Source organism: Salvelinus alpinus, chromosome 3 (genome assembly GCF_045679555.1).
Source record: "Salvelinus alpinus chromosome 3, SLU_Salpinus.1, whole genome shotgun sequence".
Classification (NCBI taxonomy): domain Eukaryota; kingdom Metazoa; phylum Chordata; class Actinopteri; order Salmoniformes; family Salmonidae; genus Salvelinus; species Salvelinus alpinus.
This window is the reverse complement of record NC_092088.1, coordinates 8282708-8304405: the sequence shown is the minus strand read 5'-3', so window position 1 is coordinate 8304405 and position 21698 is coordinate 8282708. Positions and strand designations below refer to the sequence as shown.

The 21698-nt window shown below is 44.7% G+C and overlaps 1 protein-coding gene across 1 annotated transcript; it reads right to left on the bottom strand.

Annotated features, from left to right (window-relative positions):
- Positions 1-220: 220 nt before the first annotated feature.
- On the bottom strand, positions 221-21600 carry nolc1 (nucleolar and coiled-body phosphoprotein 1). The gene is given in 15 exon segments (XM_071391367.1): positions 221-1744; positions 2690-2770; positions 6675-6802; positions 7212-7652; positions 7804-7936; positions 7939-8534; positions 12851-13447; positions 15141-15236; positions 15399-15513; positions 16159-16502; positions 16855-16963; positions 17579-17658; positions 20277-20431; positions 20647-20705; positions 21282-21600. Coding segments are annotated over 15 exon segments (3204 nt in total). The 5' UTR covers positions 21393-21600; the 3' UTR covers positions 221-1585.
- Between the last annotated feature and the right edge of the window lie 98 nt (positions 21601-21698).

Below are 21698 nucleotides of genomic sequence, written 5' to 3'. Positions count from 1 at the left end.
CAAACTACAGTAGAAAAGAGATTCAGTAACTTAGAGGACAACGTTAAGTAAATCAAATGGTAATTTTTTTTTTGGGGGGGGCCTTCTGCGTTATTTACATGTTGGTTCTATTTAACATAATTTTTTTATTTAATATCCTGTCCTCCAGGAGTTGCTGAAACTCTAAGTTCACAAGTCAAAGGAAAAGACAGCTTTTAAATGTGGAGGGAGGAAGGAGAGATTGGGACAACCAAGTATTTTATTCAAGTAATAATAATACTCAATAAGACTAAGGGTGTTTTATAGGAATAGAAACAGGAAATTGAAAATTCACAAAATTAAAACAACTTGGGGTTTGGTTGCTGAACCTCAGCGGCCAATGAACCACCGAACCAAAAGGCTGGCAGTTTCACCTCAGCGGGAAACAACATCACATCTGAAATGGCAACGTATTCCCCACAGTACACTACTTACGACCAGGAGTGAATGGGGTGCCATTCCAGATGCAAAGAGACCTGTTCAGTAGGCACAACATACTGAGTTTACCGTTTCAAAACGTTTTGTTTCAGTATACCCTACTGAACACGACCCAGAAAGTTTTCTTTTTTTTGACTGCAGCTTGTAATGACAGTTGGATGATCCCAGGCTGAAAAACTTAAATAGTGACATAAAACCTACAAAATCTAAACCGTGACGGCCGCACATGAGTCTGCAGGATTAGAAAACGGGTACGTTCCAGACTACATTGCAGCGGTTGAATCCTTATCCAGGCGTGAGATCTGGTAGACCACTGCAATGTAGTCAGCCTGGAACGCACCCACTACGAAAGATTCACACCATAATAATCATACCAAAGAGAAACTAAAGAACATTTCATTCAACTCTCAAACAAACCACAGGTCTGCATGTTCCATACAAAAAATCTAACAAATAACCCTTCTCCCCGCAATGTGTCTGACAATGCAAACTGCAATACACAAGAAACAGAATTTAAATTTACCACTGAATTATCATTTTTTTTTTTTTTTTAAATCACTGGACAGAAGGTGTGAGATCCAGGCTAACAATATCACAACAAGCAACAGATTAAGGGGCTGAGAGAAAAAGGAAACAAGAAATCTGAACAGTTTAAATTGATATGTGGCGTACTACCGCCACCTGGTGGCTATATGTTGTACATGAATCCTTTGTGATCCGTCCTGAAAGCACAAGGGGAGACAGTCAAGACCTCCCCTGCAGTCTTACCTGTGTTCTAAATGGCACCCTATTCCCTATGTATAGTGCACTACTTTCAATAAGGTCAAAAGCAGTGCACTACATAGCAATAGGGTGCCATTTCAAGGAAAGCTAGTCTCCGCTTCTACACCCGTCATTCCACCATTCCAGAAATGTGCATTTTAAAGGACTGGTTTAACACAGACGTACGAACTAAAAATCACCAGCCAGTTATATGAGTGCAGCAGTCTCAGCTCTAGTTCATGATCTTCAGCTCAGTCAGGTCGCTGCTGAGGAGGTCGGGGGGGGGGGGGGCAGACTGTCCTGGTCCTCAGATAGTCCTGGGTCGAGAGAGGAGGAAGAGGGGTAGTGACAAACGATGACTAGGTTCTCAGTCGCTGTCGAACTTGATGGAGTTGACGGACTGGGAGATGGCTCCTCCACAGTAGCTACCCCTCTTCTTCTTGGTCTTCTCGTGGCGGAAGGACTTTCCCTTGGTGAAGCGGAGCACGTCATTGGCCCTCTGGCCCCAGTCTCCATCCGACCCGCGCTGAGGAGGAGAGCAGAGAGACAGTCAGAACCAGTCTAGCCAGTGATCACATCCCTGGTTGAAGGGTTGACAACTGTCAAGTCATAACTACTGTAGAGTTTAATGATTAAGCATGGTAAATTAGTGCAAGCTAATGTGTGAACGTACTGTTGTCCATTCAGAGTGTGAATGATTAATGACATTTACATAAAGAGGTTGGAATAATACTGCGAAATGATAATGCCCTTTTGGTGTTTGAAAAGACGGCCTGAAATGTCAGCCTGTTTTGGTAGGATGGAGTTTGTCTGTCTAGTGACATCACAAGGCAGTAAATGAGTTAATAGACCAATAAGAAAGAGTTCCAAAGCTCTCGGCCAATAACTTGTTTTCCCCTCCCAGCTAAATTGGTGATTGGGGGAAATCGCTCTTTGCTAAGAAGCTGTTTGTTTCTTTTTGACCATTTTAACCAATCACAGTAAGGTATTTAAATCATTACCCAGAAATGACTTGTTAGAGGTGAATAAATATCACCAATAATGTTTACACAGAACAGTAATGGTGTTAAATGAAGGACTTAGTACACAGAACACTAATGGTGTTTAAATGAAGGCCTTAGTACACAGAACAATAATGGTGTTTAAATGAAGGCCTTAGTACACAGAACAATAATGGTGTTTAAATGAAGGCCTTAGTACACAGAACAATAATGGTGTTTAAATGAAGGCCTTAGTACACAGAACACTAATGGTGTTTAAATGAAGGCCTTAGTACACAGAACAATAATGGTGTTTAAATGAAGGACTTAGTACACAGAACAGTAATGGTGTTTAAATGAAGGACTTAGTACACAGAACAATAATGTGTGTTCTTAGTAAGATGTGTTATAAAGGAAATAATTATACAAATTGCAACTGAATCAGGTTTGAGCTGGCGCCGTTAGTACACAGTGGGGAGTGGCGTTCTCACCTTGGCGTCGAAGGAGTTATCGGCCAGTCGGTTATCCACATCAATGTCCTCCTCTCTTATTCTACGGAAAGGTACATTGATCTTTAGGAGGGACAGACGGGTCAAACAGGGAATTTAGGAGGCAAGTTACGTCCACATTTGACACAATGCTCCACAATGACACAGACCAGTTAGTTCCACAATGCACCTCAGTTCTGTATAGACCCAAACAAACATATATCTGAAACGTATACAGTGCCTCTGGAAGTATTCAGACCCCTTGACTTTTTGTTACGTTACAGCCTTATTCTAAAATGGGTACCGGTACAGAGTCAATATACAGGGTGTTAGGGTACAGAGTCAATGTGGAGGCTATATACAGAGTGTTACGGTACAGAGTCAATGTGGAGGCTATATACATGGTGTTACGGTACAGAGTCAATGTGGAGGCTATATACATGGTGTTACGGTACAGAGTCAATGTGGAGGCTATATACAGGGTGTTACGGTACAGAGTCAATGTGGAGGCTATATACAGAGTGTTACGGTACAGAGTCAATGTGGAGGCTATATACATGGTGTTACGGTACAGAGTCAATGTGGAGGCTATATACAGGGTGTTACGGTACAGATTCAATGTGGAGGCTATATACAGGGTGTTACGGTACAAAGTCAATGTGAGGGGCACAGGTTAGTTGAGGTAATATCTCAAATAAAATGTTATTGGTCACATACACATGGTTAGCAGATGTTATTGCGAGTGTAGTGAAATGCTTGTGCTTCTAGTTGACAGTGCAGCAATATTTAACAATTCCCAACAACTATCTAAGAGATGTAATAAGAATATATACATATAAATATATGGATGAGCAATGAACAAGCGGCATAGGCAAGATGCAATAGTTGGTATAAAATACAGTATATTCATATGGGATGAGTAATGCAAGATATGTAAACATTATTAAAGTGACTAGTGATCCATTTATTAGTGGCCAAATATTTCAAGTCTGTATGTAGGCCGCAGCCTCTATGTTAGTGATGGTCTTGAGATTGAAAAACAGCTTCTGTCTCTCGGTCCCAGCTTTAATGCACCTGTACTGACCTCGCCTTCTGGATGGTAGCGGGGTGAACAGGCAGTGGCTCAGGTGGTTGTTGTCCTCGATGATCTTTTTGGCCTTCCTGTGATATCGGGTGCTGTAGGTGTCATGGAGGGCAGGTAGTTTGCCCCCCCGGTGATGCGTTGGGCAGACCGCACCACCCTCTGGAGAGCCTTACGGTTGTGGGCGGAGCAGTTGCCGTACCAGGCAGTGATACAGCCCGACAGGAAGTTCTCAATTGTGCATCTGTAAAAATTGAGGGTTCTAGGTGACAAGCCACATTTCTTAAGCCTCCTAAGGTTGAGGCGCTATTGCGCCTTCTTCACCACTGTGTGCGTGGACCATTTCAGTTTGTCCGTGATGTGTACGTCGAGGAACTTAAAGCTTTCCACCTTCTCCACTACTGTCCCCTCGATGTGGATAAGGGGAGTGCTCCCTCTGCTGTTTCTTGAAGTCCACAATCATCGTTGCTTTGTTGACGTTGAGTGAGGCACTCCAATGTGCCCTCACCTCCTTCCTATAGGCTGTCTCGTCATTGTTGGTGATCAAGCCTACTACTCTTGTCGTCTGATGCTCTCATGCTTGACTCGAAGCGAGCATAGAAGTAAATTTAGCTCGTCTGGTAGGCTTGTGTCACTGGTCAGCTCTCGGTTGTGTTTCCCTTTGTAGTCTGTAATAGTTTGCAAGCCTTGCCACATCCGACAAGCATCGGAACCCGAGGTGGTACGATTCGATCTTAATCCTGTATTGGCGCTTTACCTGTTTGATGGTTCGGAGGGCATAGCGGGATTTCTTATAAGCTTCCGGGTTAGAGTCCCGTTCCTTGAAAGCGGCAGCTCTAGCCTTTAGCTCAGTGCAGATGTTGGTTGGGGTATGTACGTACGGTCACTGTGGGGGCAACGTCCTTGATGCACTTATTGATAAAGCCAGTGACTGAGGTGGTATACTCCTCAATGCCATCAGAAGAATCCCGAAACATATTCCAGTCTGTGCTAGCAAAACAGTCCTGTAGCGTAGCATCTGCGTCATCTGACCACTTCCTTATTGAGCGAGTCACTGGTACTGCCTGCCTTAAATTAAGCAGGAATCAGGAGGGTAGAATTATGGTCAGAATTGCCAAATGGAGGGTGAGGGAGAGTTTTGTAAGCAGCTCTGTGTGGAGTTAGTGGTCTAGAGTCCCCCCCCCCCCCCCCCGATTGCACATAACATGCTGGTAGAAATGAGGTAAAAATAATAAGTTTCCCTGCATTAAAGTCCCCGGCCACTAGGATCGCTGCCTCTGGATGAGCATTTTCTTGTTTGTTTATGGTCTTATACAGCTCGTTGAGTGCGGTCTTAGTGCCAGCATCGGTTTGTGGTGGTAAATAAACAGCTACGAAAATAACGATGAAAACTCTTGGTAAATAGTGTGGTCTATAGCTTATCATGAGATACTCTACCTCAGTCGAGCAAAACCTTGAGACTCCCTTAATATTAGCTTTCGTGCACCAGCTGTTATTGACAAAGACACACAGACCCTTTGTCTTAGCGGAGGCAGCTGTTCCATCTTGCCGATGCAGCGTAAACCCAGCCAGCTGTATGTTATCCATGTCGTTGTTCAGCCACGACTCGGTGAAACATAAGATATTACAGTTGGTAGGATAGTGTAAGAATATTTTGAAGATAAATACACAACGCAGAAAGGACTAGATTTAACGATCAATGGAAATAGTGGTTTTTCTGTAATAGGAAATTATTGATCACTGGGTCAGATACATGGCAGGAATTTGTCTAGGCACCGAGCCTGAAATAGGATACTTGTTATTTGGCCATTGGCCCAGTTTTATTGCAAGGAATTCTAATTGGTCAACCACAAGCTAGGGCGGGGTTATAAATGACATCCTGTTCCTTTGTTCTGTGGAGAGAATCACTGAGGACAGGGGAGCACGGACATCTACCTCCCCGCATGATTTGTTCTCTTTGAATGAACGTATTTACCTCCCCCTGATTTACTTCGGGGTCTGTGTTACTGAATAATAACATCCACTGCTAACAGTAGTCTTGAGCGGAGCTCATTCATTTTGTTATCCAATTGCGCGTTAGCTAATAGGACTGATGGTAGAGGGGGATTATTCACTCGCCATCAGATCCTTCCCTGACCTACGTCCCCGATATCTCAGTCTCTTCTTCATGAGAAGGACAGGGATTTGGGCCTCGTCGGGTGTCTGAAGCAAATCCTTCACGTCCGACTAGTTACGAAAAAAAATCTTTGTCCAGTACGAGGTGAGTAATCGATGTCCTGATATCCAGAAGCTCTTTTCATGTCATAAGAGACGGCGGCAGAAACATTACGTACAAAATAAGTTACAAATAACGCGAAAACACAAGAGGATAATTGGTTAGGAGCCTGTAAAACGGCAGCCATCTCTGTCAGCACACAGCCAAGACAACGCAGGTCTTGAAATGTCCTTGAGCGGACAAGCGTATCTCTGGATAAACCTGAACATAGCTGCGCAGTAACGCTCCCATCCAACCCGACAGAGCTCGATAGGATCTGCAGAGAAAAATACTGGTGTAGAATTTGTTTTTAAATTTCTTTATAAATTAGCAAATATGTCCAAACCTGTTTTTGCTTTATCGTTATGAGGTAGATTGACGAGGAAAACCCCCAATTTATATCAATTTTAGAATAAGGCTGTAACGTAACAAAATGTGGAAAAAGGTCAAGGGGTCTGAATACTTTCTGAAAGCACTTTACATGCAAGAAAAGTATCTCTGTGGTACAGAAATGAAACATCTATTTCTGTATACTAATAGTCTGACACCATGTTAAAGTGTATTTACCATATACAACAAATACTCTGAATCAAACCAAAAAATAAGTATTAAATAGTTATACAAGCCCAGCGCCAGCCAGTCTCTGTTCTCACCTTCTTAGAGACTTTAGGGAAAGTCTGTGGTTTAGTTGTTGCTGCTTTCTTATTTTTAGGTGTCGTTAATTCTTCCTCATCCTCTGACGAGGCGTCTCCATCCCTTTTTCTCTTACCGTTTACAGTGCCTGTGGAGGGAGAGAAGAGGGATAATGAGAAAAATATCCTTCTTGTCAATCTATCCAGTTATATAAAAACAATCCTGGTTATAAGAATTCAAACGAACCCAATAACCCATTTAAAAAAGGGCAATACAACTATAAAACAATTCAAACAAGGATGACTAATTTAATTGTAGCGTGATAATTAGCCTTGCTGCAAAACATGGGCCATTTTTCCTTCTCTTGGTAAATGGCTCCAATATGTAGGCCATTAAGATAGCACTCAACACAATACAGTTGTACTGAGGCTTATGGAGGCATTTAAAAGCTATAAATTGTCAAGAATCAAATGGGTAATTATCATGCATTTAAAATGACCATTGAACAGTTTCCCCAGGTTCCAGACTGTACCGTTTTAGTGGCGTTCAACACTCACCGTTAGCGATGGGAGTGGTGACTGCTGCCGGTGCTTTCACCGCCTCTTCTTCAGAAGAAGAAGAGTCGTCTGATGAGCTGCTGGCCTCCTTGGTTTTAGGTCTGGCTGCTGGGGTGGTCTTGGGGGTGGTCTTGGGGGTGGTCTTGGGGGTGGCGGCGGGTTTCACAGTCTTTTTACTGGCCTCCTCTTCCTCAGAGCTACTCTCCTCGGAAGAGGAAGACTCGGCAGCCTTGGTCGGTTTCGTTGCCTTGACTGCAGAGGTGGTTGCTTTGGGTGTAGCTGGCTTTCCATTGGTCAGAGCAGGCTTAGCGGGCGTCGTCTTGGCGGCCTCCGTCTCCACCTCCGAGTCGGAACTGTCGGAAGAGTCCGAGCTGCTTTCGGCTGCCTTTTTAGCGGAGGCCGGGGTTGTAGCCTTCACTGCTGCTGGTTTGGGCGCTGCTGCTACAAGGTTCAAAGTTCAATTTAGTTGTCATATGTATAAAAAATACAACGGAATGCTTATTCACAAGCGACCTCGAAATATGATAAAGATACACAACAACAAAAATAAGCCTACACATAAGTATGAGAGAGAATCTGTGAATCTTCTTACCCTCTTCATCGCTGGAGTCACCTGAAGAGCTGCTGTCCTCCTTGGCTTTAGGTCTGGCTGCTGGGGTGGTCTTGGGGGTGGCCTTGGGGGTGGTGGCGGGTTTCACGGCCTTTTTACTGGCCTCTTCTTCCTCAGAGCTACTCTCCTCGGACGATGACGACTCTGCAGCTTTAGCCGGTGTCTTGACGGCAGGACTCTTGGCTGCAGGTTGGTGGTGGTCTTCTTGGCAGCAGCAGCAGCCTGGTCCTCGGAGTCCGAGCTGTCTGAATCGGAGCTGCTCTCGGCTGCTGCCTTGGCTGGGGCTGATTTAGTCACCACTGGGGTGGCTGGTTTGGAAGCTGATTTAGTAACCGGGGTGGCTGGTTTGGGGGCTGATTTAGCAACAGAGGCTGGGGTAGCCTTCTTAGCCGGGGGTTCGTCATCTTCAGAAGAAGAGTCGGAGTCCGAGCTGCTCTCCGCTGCAGCTGCTTTAGTAACCGGGGTGGCTGGTTTGGAGGCTGGTTTAGTAACCGGGGTGGCTGGTTTGGAGCCTGGTTTAGTAACCGGGGTGGCTGGTTTGGAGCCTGGTTTAGCAACAGAGGCTGGGGTAGCCTTCTTAGCCGGGGGTTCGTCATCTTCAGAAGAAGAGTCGGAGTCCGAGCTGTTTTCTGTAGCAGCCTTGGCTGGGGCCTTGGCTGGGGCCGCTGCAGCAGGTTTAGCTGGTGTCTCGTCCTCAGAACTGCTGTCAGAGTCTACAGGACAGACAGATGTGAACAATACAGCATTTTAAAATGGTAGATTCAGTTAAATAATGTGAGTTTGTTTGACATTAGTCTAAGCCAAGACCTAAATTCTAATCCCCCACTCCCTAGTGCTATGGAACACTTAACTGTTAATTATTCAGCACCCAACAAACAGAAAAATATTTCTTAACAAGTTCAGACAGCTTTATCCGGTGTCAGACTGAAATGTATTCAACTGGTGCAGAGTGAGAACAGAAGCAAAACTGAGGACAGGGAAGAATGAACATCTATAACCTCCCACCATATCTGATTTGTCCTTTTCAAATAAATACATTTTTTCTCCCCTCCGATTTGCTTTGGCGTCTTTGTTATTGAATAATAACATCAACTGCTAACACCGGTTAGTCGAGGTAATATGTACATGTAGGTAAAGTTAGTGACTATGCATAGGTTATAAAACAGAGTAGCAGCAGTGTAAAAGAGGGGTCTGGAAAGCCCTTTGATTAGCTGTTCAGGAGTCTTATGGCTTTGGAGTAGAAGCTGTTTAGAAGCATTTTCGCCCTCGACTTGGCGCTCCGGTACTGCTTGCAATGCGGTAGCAGAGAGAACAGTCTATGACTAGGGTGGCTGGAGTCTGACAATTTAGGGCCTTCCTCTGACACCGCCTGGTATAGAGGTCCTGGATGGCAGGAAGTTTGGCCCCGGTGATGTACTGGGCCGTACACACTACCCTCTGTAGTGTCTTGCGGTCGGAGGCCGAGCAGTTGCCATATCAGGCAGTGATGCAACAAGTCAGGATGCTCTTGATGGTGCAGCTGTAGAACTTTTGAGGATCTGAGGACCCATGCCAAATCTTTTCAGTTTCCTGAGGGGGAATAGTCGTAAAGAGGGCACAAAAAAGCCTATCTTGGTGTGTTTGGACCATGTTAGTTCTGTTGGTGATGTGGACACCAAGGAACTTGAAGCTCTTAACCTGCTCCACTGCAGCCCCGTCGATGAGAATGGGAGCGTTCTCGGTCCTCCTTTTCCTGTAGTCCACAATCATCTCCTTTGTCTTGATCACGTTGAGGAAGATGTTGTCCTGGCACCACATGACCAGGTCTCTGACCTCCCTATAGGCTGTCTCGTCATTGTCAGTGATCAGGCCTACTACTGTTGTGTCATCGGCAAACTTGGTGTTGGAGTCGTGCCTGGCCATGCAGTCATGAGTGAACAGGGAGTACAGGAGGGGACTGAGCACGCACCCCTGAGGGGCCTCTGTGTTGAGGATCAGAGTGGTGGATGTGTTGTTACCTACCCTTACCATCTGGGGGCGGCCTGTCAGGAAGTCCAGGATCCAGTTGCAGAGGGAGGTGTTTAGTCCCAGGATCCTTAGAGTAGTGATGAGCTTTGAGAGCACTATGGTGTTGAACACTGAGCTGTAGTCAGTGAATAGCATTCTCACATAGGTGTTCCTTTTGTCCAAGTGTGAAAGGGCAGTGTGGAGTGCAATAGAGATGAAACCTGTGGATCTTTTGGGGCGGTATGCAAATTGGCGTCGGTCTACAGTTTCTGGGATAATGGTGTTGATGTGAGCCATAATCAGCCTTTCAAAGCATTTCATGGCTACAGACATGAGCGCTACGGGTCGGTAGTCATTTAGGCAGGTTACCTTGGTGTTCTTGGGAACAGGGTGTTCTTGGGAACAGGGTGGTCTGCTTGAAACATGTTGGTATTACAGACTAGAGGTCGACCGACTACGATTTTTCAACACCGATACCGATTATTGGAGGACCAAAAAAAAGCCGATACCGATTAAATTGGCCGATTTTAATATATATTTGTAATAATGACAATTACAACAATATTGAATGAACAATAAACACTTATTTTAACTTAATATAATACATCAATAAAATCTATTTAGTCTCAAATAAAAAAATGAAACGTGTTCAATTTGTTTTAAATAATGCAAAAACAAAGTGTTGGAGAAGAAAGTAAAAGTGCAATATGTGCCATGTAAAAAAGCTAACGTTTAAGTTCCTTGCTCAGAACATGAGAACATATGAAAGCTGGTGGTTCCTTTTAACATGAGTCTTCAATATTCCCAGGTACGACGTTTTAGGTTTTAGGACTATTTCTCTCTATACCATTTGTATTTCATATACCTGTGACTCTTGGATGTTCTAATAGGTACTTTAGTATTGCCAGCCTAAACTCGGGAGTTGATAGGCTTGAAGTCATAAACAGCGCAATGCTTGAAGCATTGCTAAGAGCTGCTGGGAAATTCACGAAAGTGCTGTTTGAATGAATGCTTACAAGCCTGCTGATGCCTACCACCGCTCAGTCAGACTGCTCTATCAAATCATAGACTTAATAATAATATAATAAACACAGAAATACGAGCCTTAGGTCATTAATATGGCCAAATCCAGAAACTATCATCTCGAAAACACGTTTATTCTTTCAGTGAAATACGGAACCGTTCCGTATTTTATCTAACGGGTGGCATCCCTAAGTCTAAATATTGCTGTTACATTGTACACCCTTCAATGTTATGTCATAATTATGTACAATTCTGGCAAATTAATTACGGTCTTTGTTAGGAAGAAATGGTCTTCACACAGTTCAACGATCCAGGCGGCCCAAACTGATGCATATGCCCTGACTGCTTGCACAGAACGCAAGAAAAGTGACAATTTCCCATAGTTAAAAGAAATTCATGTTAGCAGGCAATATTACCTAAATATGCAGGTTTAAAAATATATACTTGTGTATTAAGAAAGGTGTTGATGTTTATGGTTAGGTACACATTGGTGCAACGGCAGTGCTTTTTTCGCAAATGCACTTGTTAAATCATCACCGTTTAGCGAAGTAGGCTGTGATTCGATGATAAATTAACAGGCACCGCATCGATTATATGCAACGCAGGACAAGCTAGTTAACCTAGTAATATCAACCATGTGTAGGTAACTAGTGATTATGTTAAGATTTAATGTTTTTTTATAAGATAAGTTTAATGCTAGCTAGCACCTTACCTTGGCTCTTTGCTGCACTCGCATAACAGGTAGTCAGCCTGCCACACAGTCTCCTTGTGGAGTGCAATGTAATCGGCCATAATCGGTGCCCAAAAATGCAGATTAACGATTGTTATGAAAACTTGAAATCGGCCCTGATTAATCGGTCGACCTCTATTACAGACTCAGTCAGGGAGTGGTTGAAAAAGTCAGTGAAGACACTTGCCAGTTTGTCTGTGCATGCTCTGAGTACACGTCCTGGTAATCCGTCTGGCCCTGCGGCGCTGTGAATGTTGACCTGTTTAAAGGTCTTACATCGGCTACGGAGAGCGTGATCACACAGTCGTCCGGAACAGCTGGTACTCTCATGCATGTTTCAGTGTTACTTGCCTCGAAGCGAGCATAGAAGTTATTTATCTCGTCTGGTAGGCTTGTCACTGAGCAGCTCTCGGCTGTGCTTCCCTCTGTAGTCGAATAGTTTGCAAGCCCTGCCACGTCCGAAGACTGTTGGAGCCGGCGTAGTACACATCGATCCTAAACCTGTAATGAAGCTTTCCCTGTTTGATGCTTCGTCACTCTTAAAAATGTACGCACGGTCACCGTGGGGACGACGTCCTTGATGCACTTATTGATGAAGCCATTGACTGATGTGGTGTACTCCTCAATGCCATTGGAGGAATCCCAGAACATATTCCAGTCTGTGCTAGAAAACCAGTCCTGTAGCTTAGCATCTGCTTCCTCTGACCACTTCCTTATTGAACCATTCACTTGTGCTTCCTGCTTTAATTGTTGCTTGTAAGCAGGAATCAGGAGGATAGAATTATGGTCAAATTTGCCACATGGAGGGCGAGGGAGAGCTTTGTACATCTCTGTAAAGGTGGTCTTGAGTGTTTTCCCCTCTAGTTGCACATTTAACACGCTGATATAAATGAGGTAAAACTGATTAGAGTTTCCCTGCATTAAAGTCCCCGGCCACTAGGAGCGCCACCTCTGGATGAACGTTTTCCGGTTTGCTTATGGCGCCGTATACAGATCTGACGGACGTCACCATCATGAGAACTATCTAGCAAAGTATTATCCCTGAGAAGACCATAGAGGGGTCCAACCGGGGAGAATGAGTCGCAATTTACTGCATTGTTTAATGGTTTTGTAACATAACCCATGCATAACAGTAAAAAAGTAAAGAAGTCTCTAACCCGAGGCACAGGTCTGTTTGTGGCCTCTTGCCAACTCATTCAGTTGAGTTGGCAAGACTGCACAAACAGATCTGGGACACATTCTAAAATGACTCAGTCCATCTTACAGCCTATTGTATTAAATCTGTCTTACCAGAGCTGGAAGAGTCTGATCTCTTAGTTGGGGGAGTCTTCGTTGGAGTCACCTTGGCTGCTGGCTTTTTAGCCTCTTCCTCATCTTCTGAGCTTGAGTCAGAGTCCGAGGAGGACTTAGCAGCCTTGCCCCGGGTCACGGTAGGAGTCGCCTTAGCTGGTGCTACTTTCACTGTCCCCTCGTCGTCATCCTCGGAGCTCGAGGAAGAGGAGCCGTCTTCCATCACCTTCACAGTAGCCTTCGCCCCCGCTACAGTCACAGTCTTGGTCCCCTGCTCCTTTACCTCTGCCACCGTTACCGCTGCTGTAGCTGGCGCTACTTTCACAGTCTTCGAACCCTCCTCCTCCTCCTCTGAGCTGGAGTCTGAGGAAGAGTCTTCCTTGGCAGGGGTAACCGTTATTTTGACAGCTGTGGACTTAACCCTTATTAATTCTGGCTTCTTAGCCTCTTCTTCATCCTCAGAGCTGGAGTCAGAGTCTTCGGCTGGGGTAGCCTTGGCCGGGGTAGCCTTGGCCGGGGTAGCCTTGGCCGGGGTAGCCTTGGCCGGGGTAGCCTTGGCTGCTGGCTTCTTTGCTGCTTCTTCTTCAGAGCTGGAGTCTAAGAGGAACAAGAGAATCAATGAAACTGTTCACTTCCACTTTAAAATCATAACACCTCAACTCAGGTAAAACAGTTGGAATAGTGGCTCGTCATAAAAAAAAAAATGGACAAGTTTCACAATATATTTCCACAAATCTAACGTAGATTGATGATACTCCATCTAAACAGTCTTTATGCAAAAGTTCACAACAAAAATAGACACTTCTATTTTAGAAATGTGAATTATATATTTATCAATAACTCAAACGTACAATACATTGCGGCTTTGACGTCAAGGAGTAACGGCCTGGTGCTGGCGGCAGTGCACTGTACCGGCATGCATGTTTGGTTGGAATGCAAGTAGACGGGAAGAAAGTCCTATTGCGTCAGACAGACTAGCGTTAGGGGAACCCCTGGCGCTTCAGTCATACGCAGGCCTCACTAGACGGGAAGAAAGTCCTATTGCGTCAGACAGACTAGCGTTAGGGGAACCCCTGGCGCTTCAGTCATACGCAGGCCTCACTTCGGTAAGTAGGTACTAAAATGCCCAAAAACGTATCATGTTATGTTGCTAGTAGATAAACAAATATAGATAGCTGGCTAAGTGCACCAGGTCATGCAAAACGAACTGGCCCACACACACACGGATTTAGAATGGTGTTTGGCAATGGAGTTGTTGTTGCTAGCTTATTCCAACAGAATACGGCACGTTTTGCTGATATGAAAACGGGCATAATTCAAGACACGTCTTTATGATTGCTCTACTTCCTGATCTTTATTAGCCGATGTAACTTGCAAGGATATCATTGTAGCCAACGGTTGTGTTAACCATCGTCTGGGTTTACTGCTGCTAGTCGTATCACTTGTGTTAGCATGTGGCTAGCTATAGCTATCATCAGCCAACAACTGAGTTTTAACCAGTTTGTTTATAGACGTTCAATGTCTACTATGCTGGTAAAGGTAGATCTTGTTTTTCACAGTAAAAGAAATGTGCTGAAATGCTAGTATGTTTTTATTTAACTAGGCAAGTCAGTTAAGAACAAATTATTATTTACACCGACAGCCTAGGAACAGTGGGTTAACTGCCTTGTTCAGGGGCAGAACGACAGATTTTTACCTTGTCAGCTCGGGGATTTGAACATGCATGTGATGTGTTTCACGGCTGCTAGTGGGTTAGCTAGTAAAAGTAATCCAGCAGCAATGGAAAAGATGCTGTGTTAAAAGCCTGCGTGTTTGCGTAAGTGATCAAAATAACATTTAAGCTGATAGAGAACAAAGAAATCACAGGATATGGTCAGACGATAAGTTGGTTTTATTCAGAGTGTCAAAATATGTTGTTGTTAAAACAACAGACCTCAGGATGATGTGGGTCTTCGCCGTTTTGTGTGGACAGCGGCTTTCCTCCTGCTAGTGTAGTGATCCTGTCTTTACGTCACTTTTCCCAACGCGACTTCAATCAAATTCATATAAAAATATACATTTCTACCGAAATACAAAATGTATAGTGATCTATCATATTGGGACTTTTAGTTTGAAGGATGTAAACAAATCAGAATGTTGAACAGCAACCGATTTTCTTAAATTTTCCCTTTCACCTGTGCTGAAGATATACAACGTGTCGTGTTTTCAATCGCTCTAGTCTAGAACCTTAAGAACCAGGGTCTACAACAGATATAATCTATAGCCTTTAGAAACTCGGTCTCGAACCTACCTGTGCTCTCAGAGCTGGACTCTGCCTTCTTGGCAGCTGCGGCAGCTTTGGGGGTCACAGTCTTGGCCGGGGTGGTTTTGACCGGGGCTGCTTTAGCTGAGGAGAATAACAAGATGGCAGATACCAGGACAGTACTCAGGGCCGGTTTCCCAGACAGATGTAGCTGGTCTTGGACTACAAAACACTTCATTTGAGTTTAGTCTTCAAAATAATCTATGTCCGGGAAACCGGCCCTGAGTACAAACAGTAGTTTGTTACCTGCCACTTTCTTCTTCTTCTCCTCCTCATCATCACTGCTGTCATCGCTGCTGTCTGAGGAACTACTGTCCTTAGCTGGAGGGGTCTTGACAGGGCCAGAGGGTTTCACCGGGGTCTGTTGGGGGAGACCGAGTCAGTCTAGGAGGTACAGGTATCACTAACTACATTGTGTAGACAGTCTGAAGATATAGCAGCTGTACATGTGGTTTTAATTATCATCGAGGACATGCTAAAACAATACATTTTTTTTTTTAAATCCCACCAAAATATGAAGAGTGCCTTGGTATTTTCGTTCTAATGTGTCCATTGTAGATTTTTCATGAAGATGTGTAATGACTTAGTTTTACGGTTGACCGAGTCTTAATTTCTCGTCTACTACCCCCCCCCCAAAACACATTTACTCCACAATATATAGCTAATGTTCCTTCATCCATTCCTGCGTCGTATGACAGAGGCACACGAGACTGCTTTGTTAGATCAAGAAGATACTGTACCACGCCTAGGAAGGGAGGCTGTCATTGACAACACAGCTCCCATGGTAACGTGGACGCCTGTCCTGTTTGTGAGTCCTGGGCACATATTTACAAATAGTCTCAGAGTGGGACTGCTGATTTAGGATCAGGCCCCTTCTTGTCAACCGACCTTTAAGTCGTTACGATCTAAAAGGCAAAACTGATCCTAGATCAGGTCTCCTCCACTGAGAGGCTTTTTGAATAGACCCCCTGGTGAGAGGTTGTGTGTTGTGGATCAGTTTCAGTACCTTAGTGGGCGCCTCGTCTTCACTGGAGCTGTCTTCACTACTGCTGCTGCTCGCAGTCTTCTTCTGAGCTGCCGCCTTAGGGGTCACGGCTCCAGCCTTTCCCGCCTTAGGGGTCACGGCTCCAGCCTTTCCCGCCTTAGGGGTCACGGCTCCAGCCTTTCCCGCCTTAGGGGTCACGGCTCCAGCCTTTCCCGCCTTAGGGGTCACGGCTCCAGCCTTTCCCGCCTTAGGGGTCACGGCTCCAGCCTTTCCCGCCTTAGGGGTCACGGCTCCAGCCTTTCCCGCCTTAGGGGTCACGGCTCCAGCCTTTCCCGCCTTAGGGGTCACGGCTCCAGCCTTTCGTTCTACAGAGCAAGAAGAACAGTCAACAAGACACCCGCACAATGAGGGAAGCAAAGCTTATACAAATATGGGATCATGTGTGCATGGTCGTAAAGCGATCGTCTTGGTCAGGTCTCCGTCTAAAGAGAGTCCATGTCTCAAGGGAGTTCATGGTTGAACAAAGGTTAAAAATGTACAAAAGTGAGGTCATACGCACATCCTAATAAAAAACATGGGTGCTGGGCTAAAGAAAGACACTAGAATCTGACGGAGATCCTTCTGGATCAAAACGTTATCAAGTAAAGGTGGCGATTGGGAAAACATTCAGTGTCCGCGGGCCTTCCTGTTCATTCCAAAAGGTTAACATGTACTTACTAGCTGCAGGAGCTTTGGCCTCATCTTCAGACGACTCACTGCTGGAGGCCTTTTTCCCGACTGCTGACCCCGCGGGCGTCTTCACTGGGGCTTTGGCTGCTGCAGGTTTCTGTTAGCAGAGAAGAAGAACAGATTTAAAAACATGCTGCAAGAACAGACCTACACCTTCTTTATAACATAACCAACATCTCAACAGCGAGATGCCTTCATCAGGACACGCATCGTCTTCACTAAACCCTCCCCCCCATTGCTCTGTTATAGCCTATGGTCAGCCATTATAGCAAACATTGATATTTTATTAGGATCCCCATTAGCCGACAACAAATGGTGACAGCTAATCTTACTGGGGTTCTACACATAACAAAAAAATACATTCGACGTTTACATCCACAAACTACATGTTAATGTTTTTAAAATGTATGTGTGTGTGTGTGTGTGCATCTATCAGTTCCACATACATGTCAGTACATACACACAACCAGTAGGTCACGTGGGGGGGGGGGGGGGGGGGGCGGCGTTATGCCGTGAGGTGTTGCTTTATCTGTTTCTATAAACCAGGTTTGCTGGTCACCACATAAGATGGAAAGGGAGGTCCATGCAATCATGGCTCTGTATAATACTGCACGTTTCCTTGAATTTGTTCTGGAGCTGACCATAGATCATATGGTTAGGGATTTTAACATAATAAAAAGAGAAGATGACTTGTAAAACATAGCTCGTGTACCTTCGCTACAGCCTCCTCCTCGTCACTGGAATCATCGCTGCTGCTGGAGTCTGATTTAGCCGGGCGTGGAGCCTTGGCTGCTAACAAAAACACATCAAGAAAACCATTAAACGGTAGACTCAGCAAAATTACGTTGCCACGAGCAACACCACAGATAATGAGAAGAGCGAGATGCAAGACTCTGCTCTAACAGCATCTGTGCATGGGTTCACTTCACAACGTCGTAGCCAGGGTAGCAAAACAGCAGAGAAGTTGAACCTCACGCTTCAACTCTTTGTGTATGCGAAAATCTACCCAATATGCTGTTTACATATCTCAGTCCACCTTTCTTACCCCCGTTTTCGTGATAGCCAATTGATAGTTACAGTCTGCAACTCCCGTACGGACTCTGGAGAATTGAACGTCGAGAGCCGTGCGTCCTCTGAAACACAACCCAGCCGCACTGCTTCTTGACAATGCTTAAACCGGAATCAAGCCGCACCAATGTGTCAGAGGAAACACCTGGCGACCGTGTCAGCGTGCGTTGCACCCGGCCCGCCACAGGTGCTCGATGGGACAAGAACATCCGGGCCGGCCAAACCCTCCCCTAACCTGGATGACTTTGGGCCAATGATGCGTCGCCTCCGGGGTCTCACGGTCGCAACACAGCCTGGTATCGAACCAGGATCTGCAGTAACGCAGCTAGCACTGCCTAAGACTGCAGCACCACTCGGGAGGCCCCTCCGAGTCTACCTTTAACTGGATAAAAAAGGTCAACTCTGTCCATCAATGCAGGATATTGGTTTAGGGGCAGCGGTTCCCAAACTAGGGGTCACGACCCCATGTGGGGTTGCCTGGTATGAAAGTTGGAGAATTTCAAAAAATCCTTAAAATACACACACTGTCCAGTCAAAAGTTGACACACCTACTCATTCAAGGGGTATTTATGTTTACAATTTTCAACATTGTAGAATAGTGAAGACATCAAAAATATGAAATAACACTTTTTGGTTACTACATGATTCCATGTTTGTTAAACATATCAAAATATATTTTATATTCTTCAAAGTAACCACCCTTTGCCTTGACAGCTTTTCACACTCTTGGCATTCTCTCAACCAGCTTCATGAGGTAGTCACCTGGAATACATTTCAATTAACAGGAACGCCTTGTTAAAAGTTAATTTGCGTAATTTTTCCTTCTTAATGCGTTTGAGCCAATCAGTTGTGTTGTGACAAGGTAGGGGATGTATACAGAAGGTAGCCCTATTTGCTAAAATACCAAGTCCATATTATGGCAAAAAGAGCTCAAATAAGCAAAGAGAAACAACAGCCCATCATTACTTTAAGACACGAAGGTCAGTCGATCCGGAAAATGTCAAGAACTTTTAAAGTTTTTTCAGGTGCAGTCGCAAAAACCATCAAGCGCGATGATGAAACTGTCTCTCATGAGGACCGCCACAGGAAAGGAGGACCCAGAGTTACCTCTGCTGCAGAGGATAAGTTCATTAGAGTTACCAGCCTCAGAAATTGCAGCCCAAATAAATGCTTCACAGAGTTCAAGTAACAGACATCTCAACAGCCACTGTCCAGAGGAGACGACGTGAATCAGGCCTTCATGGTCGAACTGCTGCAAAGACACCACACAGAAGAAGTAAAGGGGATACCTAGTCAGTTGTACAACTGACTGTACTCAACTGAAATGTTCTGGTTCAGGTATTACACTATAGGGCCAACCTGGACCATAACGTTCTGGCTCGGGTATTACACTATAGGGCCAACCTGGACCATAATGTTCTGGTATTACACTATAGGGCCAACCTGGACCATAATGTTCTGGCTCGGGTATTACACTATTGGGCCAACCTGGACCATAATGTTCTGGTTCTGGCTCGGGTATTACACTATAGGGCCCACCTGGACCATAATGTTCTGGTTCGGGTATTACACTATAGGGCCAACCTGGACCATAATGTTCTGGCTCAGGATTTACACTATAGGGCCAACCTGGACCATAATGTTCTGGCTCAGGTATTACACTATAGGGCCAACCTGGACCATAATGTTCTGGTATTACACTATAGGGCCAACCTGGACCGTAATGTTCTGGCTCAGGTATTACACTATAGGGCCAACCTGGACCATAATGTTCTGGCTCAGGTATTACACTATAGGGCCAACCTGGACCATAATGTTCTGGCTCGGGTATTACACTATAGGGCCAACCTGGACCATAATGTTCTGGTATTACACTATAGGGCCAAACTGGACCATAATGTTCTGGTATTACACTATAGGACCAACCTGTCCCATAATGTTCTGGTTCGGGTATTACACTATAGGGCCAACCTGGACCATAATGTTCTGGCTCAGGTATTACACTATAGGGCCAACCTGGACCATAATGTTCTGGTTCGGGTATTACACTATAGGGCCAACCTGGACCATAATGTTCTGGTTCGGGTATTACACTATATGGCCAAACTGGACGATAATGTTCTGGCTCAGGTATTCTCTCTTGCATTGTCCTTTCCAGCATTGTTCCAGGCCAGGCTAACTCATTTCAGCAGTGTGGCTCAGGTGATAGAGCATGGTGCTTGCAAAGCCACGGATTCGATTACCGCCGGGGCTACCCATACAAAAATGTATGCACACACTACTGTTGCTTTTGATAAGTCTCTGCTAAATGGCATATATTAAAAGGACAGATGAGTGCGTACCTGTGGGTGCAGCCTTGACAGGCGCTGCAGCTTCCTCCTCGTCACTGCTTGACTCCTCACTGGAGCTCTCTGCAGTCTTTGCCTTCTTAGCAGACGGACTGCCACTGGTTTTAGGACCGATGGGCAGCGCCTTGCGTTTCTTAGCTTCGGGAGACCTGAGAAGGGAATGGTTAAACAGAGCAGTGAGAGACATTCAAAAATAATTTAAAGAAAATTTAAACTATTGGTATGTGCACTTAATGGTTTAGCCTCACAGTCATCGACAAAGGGGCTCTGGGAAGATGAGGTTGGATTGAAAATATACACATGTCAAGTCATTCTCGCCAGCCACGTTGTTGGGTAGTAAAGTTACTGACAAGAGTGTACTTACTTCACCCAGAAGTTGAAAATGTCAAGAAGACCCGCAGCTTCTTTTTCATCCTGGGGTGGCTGTTGCAAAGGAAGAATCATTCACATCAGCCATTTTATTCTCTTTGCAGGTTTATAGGCATCATGAGGTAATACATTTAACCAATTTTTTTCCGAACAATGTTTTACCTACAAACAAGTGCATGAAACACATATTGAAGAGTATTATTCGAACAAGTAAAGTTTTCGATTATGTATCAATTTTCCAACAGCAATAACCATTTCCCAATAAACGCCTGACATGTTAATCTAGCTTGTTAGGTAGTTATAGCGTACACACACGGTATTTCATAGCCTGCTGACTAGTCAGACAGACATTTTATTCAATCGTTCAACGTGAACTTGTTAAGCTATCTAGTTTAGTCCAGTTATTGTGTGGCGGCAGTTGAAGCAGAAAACATTCTAAAAGTTGAATATGTAACTTAACATATTAAATGGGTATTTTAATTTAAAAAAAAATTATTGGTGGGTTGGAGTCACACGTGTTCTCTCGGCACGGCGTGTACCTCCTGCGTAGCTGGCTAGCTCACCTAGCTAGCCGAGCGGTACACAACATTGTCAACAGCTACTAAACGGGATACGGAATATGTCACTTACCACTTTAGCTTGTTTGATGAACTGTTGGGCAGCCTTGGTAAACTTATTCTCCAGTAGAAATGAATAGACATGTTTGTAAAGATCACTCGGCACAGAACTCTGCTCCGCCATTTTCATCAGGCTCGTGTGGAAGAAAATCGCCGGAATCGCATGCGCGTTGAAACGCCGTCGCGTAATAAAACGTCACCAAAATAAATAAAAAAAACACGGAAAAGCACATCTGTAAAAGTCAAAAATCTTTAGTTTGAGACCAATAATCATTTAGTACTCAAAACTAGTAATATTAATGGACATAACTCCAAACATTGTCCTAATTGCGTTTATTATGTATTGTATCAAGATATTTTTTTTAATGTAAAACGTTTTAAGCGCCATACCTCCACCCCTCCACCTTTGGTACAGTCTAGTGTATATATT